The sequence below is a fragment of the Lampetra fluviatilis genome, unplaced genomic scaffold (genome assembly GCF_964198595.1).
Source record: "Lampetra fluviatilis unplaced genomic scaffold, kcLamFluv1.1 SCAFFOLD_681, whole genome shotgun sequence".
In the NCBI taxonomy this organism is placed as follows: Eukaryota; Metazoa; Chordata; class Hyperoartia; order Petromyzontiformes; family Petromyzontidae; genus Lampetra; species Lampetra fluviatilis.
This window is the reverse complement of record NW_027620993.1, coordinates 17,501-27,500: the sequence shown is the minus strand read 5'-3', so window position 1 is coordinate 27,500 and position 10,000 is coordinate 17,501. Positions and strand designations below refer to the sequence as shown.

Genomic DNA, 10,000 nt, shown 5'->3' with positions numbered 1-10,000 from the left:
ACTTGCCCCTACACGCCCTGCTATAGGGCTACCTGGGGGAGCTTTGTGTTACAGCACTTGCTCTTACAGGCCCTGCTAGAGGGCTACCTGGGGGAGCTTTGTCTGTGTCTGTGTGTGCCAGCACTAGACCCCTACAGGCCCTGCTAGAGGGCTACCTGGGGGAGCTTTGTCTGTGTCTGTGTGTGACAGCACTTGCCCCCTACAGGCCCTGCTAGAGGGCTACCTGGGGGAGCTTTGTCTGTGTCAGTCTGTGACAGCACTTGCCCCTACAGACCCTGCTAGAGGGCTACCTGGGGGAGCTTTGTCTGTGTCTGTGTGTGCCAGCACTTGCCCCCTACAGGCCCTGCTAGAGGGCTACCTGGGGGAGCTTTGTGTTATAGCACTTGCCCTTACAGGCCCTGCTAGAGGGCTACCTGGGGGAGCTTTGTCTGTGTCTGTGTGTGCCAGCACTTGCCCCCTACAGGCCCTGCTAGAGGGCTACCTGGGGGAGCTTTGTCTGTGTCTGTGTGTGACAGCACTTGCCCCCTACACGCCCTGCTAGAGGGCTACCTGGGGGAGCTTTGTCTGTGTCTGTGTGTGACAGCACTTGCCCCTACAGGCCCTGCTAGAGGGCTATCTGGGGGAGCTTTGTCTGTGTCTGTGTGTGACAGCACTTGCCCCCTACAGGCCCTGCTAGAGGGCTACCTGGGGGAGCTGTGTCTGTGTCTGTGTGTGACAGCACTTGCCCCCTACAGGCCCTGCTAGAGGGCTACCTGGGGGAACTTTGTCTGTGTCTGTGTGTGACAGCACCTGCCCCCTACAGGCCCTGCTAGAGGGCTACCTGGGGGAGCTTTGTCACATTACCCACCCACCCACCAACCCACCCACTAACCCACCCACCTACCTACCCACTAACCCACCCACAGACCCACACACCCACCCACACACACATCCACACACCCACCCACTCACTCACCCACTCACCCACTCACCCACCCATTCACCCACCCACTCACTCACCCACCCACTCACAGACTCACTCACCCACTCACCCACTCACCCACCCATTCACCCACCCACTCACTCACCCACCCACTCACAGACTCACTCACCCACCCACCCACTAACCCACCCACCAATCCACCCACACACCCACCCACACACCCACCCACCTACCCACCCACTAACCCACCCACACACCCACCCACCCACTAACCCACCCACTAACCCACCCACCAATCCACCCACACACCCACCCACACACCCACCCACCCACTAACCCACCCACCAATCCACCCAATAACCCACCCACTAACCCACCCACCAATCCACCCACACACCCACCCACACACCCACCCACCTACCCACCCACTAACCCACCCACTTGCCCCTAACAGTGCGTTGCAAGGCTACCTGGGAACCCTTTGCATTCTGTGTATCTGTGTGTGTGTGTATCTGTGTGTGTATCTGTGTGTGTGTCTGTGTGTGTGTCTGTGTCACTGTGTGTGTGTCTGTGTCTGTGTCACTGTGTGTGTGTCTGTGTGTGTGTTTGTGTGTGTGTCTATGTGTCTGTGTCTGTGTGTCTGTGTGTGTGTCTGTGTGTGTGTGTCACTGTGTGTCTGTCTGTGTGTGTGTCTGTCTGTGTGTGTGTGTGTCACTGTGTGTCTGTCTGTGTCTGTGTGTGTGTCACTGTGTCTGTGTGTGTGTCACTGTGTGTGTGTCTGTGTGTGTATCTGTCTGTGTGTGTGTGTCTGTGTGTGTGTATCTGTCTGTGTGTGTGTGTCACTGTGTGTGTGTCTGTGTGTGTATCTGTCTGTCTGTGTGTGTGTGTCTGTGTGTGTGTGTCTGTGTGTGTGTAGATTGTCCGTCGGGAGAGTTCCTGGTGTCGTGTTCGGGCGAGTTCCAGGGCCTCACGGAAGGCTCGGCCTGTGAACCGTCGTGTGGGTCTCCGCACATCGACAGGGGCAGGTGCCCCCTGCCCTGCAGCCCGGGCTGCGTCTGCCCCCCTGGGTGAGACACCACTAGTTAGTTCCAGTTAGTCTATGTGTCGATGTGTCTATGTGTCGATGTGTCTATGTGTGTGTCTATGTGTCTCCGCACATCGACAGGGGCAGGTGCCCCCTGCCCTGCAGCCCGGGCTGCGTCTGCCCCCCTGGGTGAGACACCACTAGTTAGTTCCAGTTAGTCTATGTGTCGATGTGTCTATGTGTCGATGTGTCTATGTGTGTGTCTATGTGTCTCCGCACATCGACAGGGGCAGGTGCCCCCTGCCCTGCAGCCCGGGCTGCGTCTGCCCCCCTGGGTGAGACACCACTAGTTAGTTCCAGTTAGTCTATGTGTCGATGTGTCTATGTGTCTATGTCTCTGTGTGTGTCTATGTAGCATGAAGAGAGACTACAGCGGGCAATGCGTGTCTGTGTGTTTATGTGTGTGTCTATGTGTGTGTGTCTATGTGTGTGTGTCTATGTGTGTGTCTCTGTGTCTATGTGTGTGTCTCTGTGTCTATGTCTATGTGTGTGTGTCTCTGTCTATGTCTATGTGTGTGTGTCTATCTATGTGTGTCTGTGTGTAGCATGAAGAGAGACTACAGCGGGCTGTGCGTGGCGCCTGAGGACTGCTCCTGCAAGCGTCTAAGTGTCTATGTGTGTGTCTCTGTGTCTATGTCTATGTGTGTGTGTCTCTGTCTATGTCTATGTGTGTGTGTCTATCTATGTGTGTCTGTGTGTAGCATGAAGAGAGACTACAGCGGGCTGTGCGTGGCGCCTGACGACTGCTCCTGCAAGCGTCTAAGTGTCTATGTGTGTGTCTCTGTGTCTATGTGTGTGTCTCTGTGTCTATGTGTGTGTCTCTGTGTCTATGTCTATGTGTGTGTGTCTCTGTCTTTGTCTATGTGTGTGTCTATGTGTCTATGTGTAGCATGAAGAGAGACTACAGCGGGCTGTGCGTGGCGCCTGACGACTGCTCCTGCAAGCGTCTAAGTGTCTATGTGTGTGTCTCTGTGTCTATGTGTGTGTCTCTGTGTCTATGTGTGTGTCTCTGTGTCTATGTCTATGTGTGTGTGTCTCTGTCTATGTCTATGTGTGTGTGTCTATCTATGTGTGTCTATGTGTAGCATGAAGAGAGACTACAGCGGGCTGTGTGTGGCGCCTGACGACTGCTCCTGCAAGCGTCTAAGTGTCTATGTGTGTGTCTCTGTGTCTATGTGTGTGTCTCTGTGTCTATGTCTATGTGTGTGTGTCTCTGTCTATGTCTATGTGTGTGTGTCTATCTATGTGTGTCTGTGTGTAGAATGAAGAGAGACTACAGCGGGCTGTGCGTGGCGTCTGACGACTGCTCCTGCAAGCGTCTAAGTGTCTATGTGTGTGTCTCTGTGTCTATGTGTGTGTCTCTCTGTCTATGTCTATGTGTGTGTGTCTCTGTCTATGTCTATGTGTGTGTGTCTATCTATGTGTGTCTGTGTGTAGAATGAAGAGAGACTACAGCGGGCTGTGCGTGGCGCCTGACGACTGCTCCTGCAAGCGTCTAAGTGTCTATGTGTGTGTCTCTGTGTCTATGTGTGTGTCTCTGTGTCTATGTGTGTGTCTCTGTGTCTATGTCTATGTGTGTGTGTCTCTGTCTATGTCTATGTGTGTGTCTGTGTGTCTGTGTGTAGAATGAAGAGAGACTACAGCGGGCTGTGCGTGGCGCCTGAGGAGTGCTCCTGCAAGCGTCTAAGTGTCTATGTGTGTGTCTCTGTGTCTATGTGTGTGTCTCTCTGTCTATGTCTATGTGTGTGTGTCTCTGTCTATGTCTATGTGTGTGTGTCTATCTATGTGTGTCTGTGTGTAGAATGAAGAGAGACTACAGCGGGCTGTGCGTGGCGCCTGACGACTGCTCGTGCAAGCGTCTAAGTGTCTATGTGTGTGTCTCTGTGTCTATGTGTGTGTCTCTGTGTCTATGTCTATGTGTGTGTGTCTCTGTCTATGTCTATGTGTGTGTGTCTATCTATGTGTGTCTGTGTGTAGCATGAAGAGAGACTACAGCGGGCTGTGTGTGGCGCCTGACGACTGCTCCTGCAAGCGTCTAAGTGTCTAAGTGCGTGTGTCTCTGTGTCTATGTGTGTGTCTCTGTGTCTATGTCTATGTGTGTGTGTCTCTGTCTATGTCTATGTGTGTGTCTGTGTGTCTATGTGTAGAATGAAGAGAGACTACAGCGGGCTGTGCGTGGCGCCTGAGGAGTGCTCCTGCAAGCGTCTAAGTGTCTATGTGTGTGTCTCTGTGTCTATGTGTGTGTCTCTGTGTCTATGTCTATGTGTGTGTGTCTCTGTCTATGTCTATGTGTGTGTGTCTATCTATGTGTGTCTGTGTAGCATGAAGAGAGACTACAGCGGGCTGTGTGTGGCGCCTGAGGACTGCTCCTGCAAGCGTCTAAGTGTCTATGTGTGTGTCTCTGTGTCTATGTGTGTGTCTCTGTGTCTATGTCTATGTGTGTGTGTCTCTGTCTATGTCTATGTGTGTGTGTCTATCTATGTGTGTCTGTGTAGCATGAAGAGAGACTACAGCGGGCTGTGTGTGGCGCCTGAGGACTGCTCCTGCAAGCACGGGGACCGGACCTTCGCCAGCGGTGACGTCACCGTCAGGGGCTGCACCACGTGGTGAGTGACCCTGCAAGCCGGCCGTGACGTCAGCCGTGACGTCACAGCTGACGTCAGCCGTGACGTGGGCCGTGACGTCAGCCGTGTCGTCACAGCTGACGTCAGCCGTGACGTCAGCCGTGTCGTCAGCCGTGTCGTCAGCCGTGACGTCAGCCATGACGTCAGCTGTATCATCAGCTGTGTCATCAGCTGTGTCATCAGCTGTGTCACTCAGCTGATGACACAGCTGGTGACACAGCTGATGACACAGCTGACGACACAGCTGACAACACAGTTGACGACACAGTGGACAACACAGCTCAGTGACACAGCTGGTGACACAGCTGATGACACAGCTGATGACACAGCTGATGACATAGCTGGTGACACAGCTGGTGACACAGCTGGTGACACAGCTAATGACACAGCTGGTGACACAGCTGATGACACAGCTGGTGACACAGCTGGTGACACAGCTGATGACACAGCTGGTGACACAGCTGGTGACACAGCTGATGACACAGCTGGTGATACAGCTGGTGACACAGCTGATGACACAGCTGGTGACACAGCTGATGACACAGCTGGTGACACAGCTGGTGACACAGCTGATGACACAGCTGGTGACACAGCTGGTGACACAGCTGATGACACAGCTGGTGATACAGCTGGTGACACAGCTGATGACACAGCTGGTGACACAGCTGGTGACACAGCTGATGACACAGCTGATGACACAGCTGATGACACAGCTGGTGACACAGCTGGTGACACAGCTGGTGACACAGCTGGTGACACAGCTGATGACACAGCTGGTGACACAGCTGTGACACAGCTGGTGACACAGCTGTGACACAGCTGGTGACACAGCTGTGACACAGCTGGTGACATAGCTGGTGACACAGCTGTGACACAGCTGGTGACACAGCTGTGACACAGCTGGTGACATAGCTGGTGACACAGCTGTGACACAGCTGGTGACACAGCTGTGACACAGCTGGTGACACAGCTGATGACACAGCTGGTGACACAGCTGATGACACAGCTGATGACACAGCTGATGACATAGCTGGTGACACAGCTGGTGACACAGCTGATGACACAGCTGATGACACAGCTGATGACACAGCTGATGACACAGCTGGTGACACAGCTGATGACACAGCTGGTGACACAGCTGGTGACACAGCTGGTGACACAGCTGGTGACACAGCTGGTGACACAGCTGATGACACAGCTGGTAACACAGCTGATGACACAGCTGATGACACAGCTGATGACACAGCTGACGACACAGCTGACAACACAGTTGACGACACAGCAGACAACACAGCTGAGTGACACAGCTGGTGACACAGCTGATGACACAGCTGGTGACACAGCTGGTGACACAGCTGATGACACAGCTGATGACACAGCTGATGACATAGCTGGTGACACAGCTGATGACACAGCTGGTGACACAGCTGATGACACAGCTGGTGACACAGCTGATGACACAGCTGGTGACACAGCTGATGACACAGCTGGTGACACAGCTGGTGACACAGCTGATGACACAGCTGGTGACACAGCTGGTGACACAGCTGGTGACACAGCTGATGACACAGCTGAGTGACACAGCTGAGTGACACAGCTGGTGACACAGCTGGTTACACAGCTGATGACACAGCTGAGTGACACAGCTGGTGACACAGCTGGTGACACAGCTGGTGACACAGCTGATGACACAGCTGAGTGACACAGCTGAGTGACACAGCTGGTGACACAGCTGGTGACACAGCTGATGACACAGCTGGTGACACAGCTGATGACACAGCTGATGACACAGCTGGTGACACAGCTGGTGACACAGCTGATGACACAGCTGGTGACACAGCTGATGACACAGCTGGTGACACAGCTGGTGACACAGCTGTGTGACACAGCTGGTGACACAGCTGATGACACAGCTGGTGACACAGCTGGTGACACAGCTGATGACACAGCTGAGTGACACAGCTGAGTGACACAGCTGGTGACACAGCTGGTTACACAGCTGATGACACAGCTGAGTGACACAGCTGGTGACACAGCTGGTGACACAGCTGATGACACAGCTGAGTGACACAGCTGAGTGACACAGCTGGTGACACAGCTGGTGACACAGCTGATGACACAGCTGGTGACACAGCTGATGACACAGCTGGTGACACAGCTGGTGACACAGCTGATGACACAGCTGGTGACACAGCTGATGACACAGCTAGTGACACAGCTGGTGACACAGCTGGTGACACAGCTGGTGACACAGCTGGTAACACAGCTGGTGACACAGCTGAGTACACAGCCGACTGACACATCTCTCTCTCTTCCCACCACCCCTGTCCACGTAGCGAGTGTCGAGGGGGTCTTTTCAGCTGTGTCACCAGCTGTGTCACCAGCTGTCATCCGAGTGACACAGCTGAGTGACACAGCTGACTGACACAGCTGAGTGACACATCCGACTGACACATTTCTCTCTCTCCCCACCACCATCTGCGTAGCGAGTGCCGTGGAGGTCTCTTCAGCTGCGTCTCCGAGGGTTGCCCCAAGGTCTGTGCCGCTGTCGGGCACCGAGAGTTCCTGCAGTTCGACGGGCAGTGGAAGGTGTTCGATGCTAGCGACTGTAGCATCACCCTCGCTGAGGTGGGTGACCACTCACTGAGTCGGTCAGTCAGTCACTTACTCAGCCAGCCAGTCAGTCAGTCAGTCAGCCACTCACTCACTCAGCCACTCAGCTATTCAGCTACTCACTCACTCACTCAGTTCCTGCAGTTCGACGGGCAGTGGAAGGTGTTCGATGCTAGCGACTGTAGCATCACCCTCGCTGAGGTGGGTGACCACTCACTCACTCAGCCAGTCAGTCAGTCAGCCACTCACTCAGCCACTCACTCACTCAGTTCCTGCAGTTCGACGGGCAGTGGAAGGTGTTCGATGCTAGCGACTGTAGCATCACCCTCGCTGAGGTGGGTGACCACTCACTGAGTCAGTCAGTCAGTCACTTACTCAGCCAGTCAGTCAGTCAGTCAGCCACTCACTCACTCAGCCACTCAGCTATTCAGCTACTCACTCACTCACTCAGCCACTCACTCAGTGACTCACTCAGCTACTCACTCACTCAGCCACTCCGCCACTCACTCAGCCACTCACTCAGCCACTCACTCAGCCACTCACTCAGCCACTCACTCACTCAGTTCCTGCAGTTCGACGGGCAGTGGAAGGTGTTCGATGCTAGCGACTGTAGCATCACCCTCGCTGAGGTGGGTGACCACTCACTCACTCAGCCAGTCAGTCAGTCAGCCACTCACTCAGCCACTCACTCACTCAGTTCCTGCAGTTCGACGGGCAGTGGAAGGTGTTCGATGCTAGCGACTGTAGCATCACCCTCGCTGAGGTGGGTGACCACTCACTGAGTCAGTCAGTCAGTCACTTACTCAGCCAGTCAGTCAGTCAGTCAGCCACTCACTCACTCAGCCACTCAGCTATTCAGCTACTCACTCACTCACTCAGCCACTCACTCAGTGACTCACTCAGCTACTCACTCACTCAGCCACTCAGCCACTCACTCAGCCACTCACTCAGCCACTCACTCAGCCACTCACTCACTCAGTTCCTGCAGTTCGACGGGCAGTGGAAGGTGTTCGATGCTAGCGACTGTGGCATCACCCTCGCTGAGGTGGGTGACCACTCACTGAGTCAGTCAGTCAGTCAGTCACTTACTCAGCCAGTCAGTCAGTCAGTCAGCCACTCACTCACTCAGCCACTCAACTATTCAGCTACTCACTCACTCACTCAGCCACTCACTCAGTGACTCACTCAGCTACTCACTCACTCAGCCACTCAGCCACTCACTCAGCCACTCACTCAGCCACTCACTCACTCAGTTCCTGCAGTTCGACGGGCAGTGGAAGGTGTTCGATGCTAGCGACTGTGGCATCACCCTCGCTGAGGTGGGTGACCACTCACTGAGTCAGTCAGTCAGTCACTTACTCAGCCAGTCAGTCAGTCAGTCAGCCACTCACTCACTCAGCCACTCAGCTATTCAGCTACTCACTCACTCACTCAGCCACTCACTCAGTGACTCACTCAGCTACTCACTCACTCAGCCACTCCGCCACTCACTCAGCCACTCACTCAGCCACTCACTCAGCCACTCACTCAGCCACTCACTCAGCCACTCACTCAGCCACTCACTCACTCAGTTCCTGCAGTTCGACGGGCAGTGGAAGGTGTTCGATGCTAGCGACTGTGGCATCACCCTCGCTGAGGTGGGTGACCACTCACTGAGTCAGTCAGTCAGTCAGTCACTTACTCAGCCAGTCAGTCAGTCAGTCAGCCACTCACTCACTCAGCCACTCAGCTATTCAGCTACTCACTCACTCACTCAGCCACTCACTCAGTGACTCACTCAGCTACTCACTCACTCAGCCACTCCGCCACTCACTCAGCCACTCACTCAGCCACTCACTCAGCCACTCACTCACTCAGTTCCTGCAGTTCGACGGGCAGTGGAAGGTGTTCGATGCTAGCGACTGTAGCATCACCCTCGCTGAGGTGGGTGACCACTCACTGAGTCAGTCAGTCAGTCACTTACTCAGCCAGTCAGTCAGTCAGTCAGCCACTCACTCACTCAGCCACTCAGCTATTCAGCTACTCACTCACTCACTCAGCCACTCACTCAGTGACTCACTCAGCTACTCACTCACTCAACCACTCCGCCACTCACTCAGCCACTCACTCAGCCACTCACTCAGCCACTCACTCACTCAGTTCCTGCAGTTCGACGGGCAGTGGAAGGTGTTCGATGCTAGCGACTGTAGCATCACCCTCGCTGGGGTGGGTGACCACTCACTCACTCAGCCAGTCAGTCAGTCAGCCACTCACTCAGCCACTCACTCAGCCACTCACTCAGCCACTCACTCACTCAGTTCCTGCAGTTCGACGGGCAGTGGAAGGTGTTCGATGCTAGCGACTGTGGCATCACCCTCGCTGAGGTGGGTGACCACTCACTCACTCAGCCAGTCAGTCAGTCAGCCACTCACTCAGCCACTCACTCACTCAGCCACTTAGCCATTCACTCACTCAGCTACTCACTCACTCAGTCAATCAATCAGTCAGTCACTCAGTCAGTCAGCCACTCAGTCAATCAGTCACTCAGTCACTCAGTCACTCACTCACTCAGCCACTCACTCACTCAGCCACACACTCACTCACTCAACCACACAATCACTCACTCAGCCACTCACTCACTCACTCACTCAGCCACTCAGTCACTCAGCCACACACTCACTCAGCCACTCACTCACTAAGCCACTCACTCACTCAGCCACACACTCACTCACTCAGCCACACACTCACTCACTCAGCCACTCACTCACTCAGCCACTC

The 10,000-nt window shown here is 54.5% G+C and overlaps 1 protein-coding gene across 1 annotated transcript in view; it reads left to right on the top strand.

Moving 5' to 3' along the window:
* Nucleotides 1-1,993, top strand: part of LOC144954633 (von Willebrand factor-like) — a 14,271-nt gene extending 12,278 nt beyond the window's left edge. Inside the window, exon 5 of the mRNA XM_078885087.1 lies at nt 1,839-1,993. Within this exon, the coding sequence (XP_078741213.1) occupies nt 1,839-1,993 (155 nt within the window). The remainder of the gene's footprint in view (nt 1-1,838) is intronic.
* Nucleotides 1,994-10,000: the final 8,007 nt, after the last annotated feature.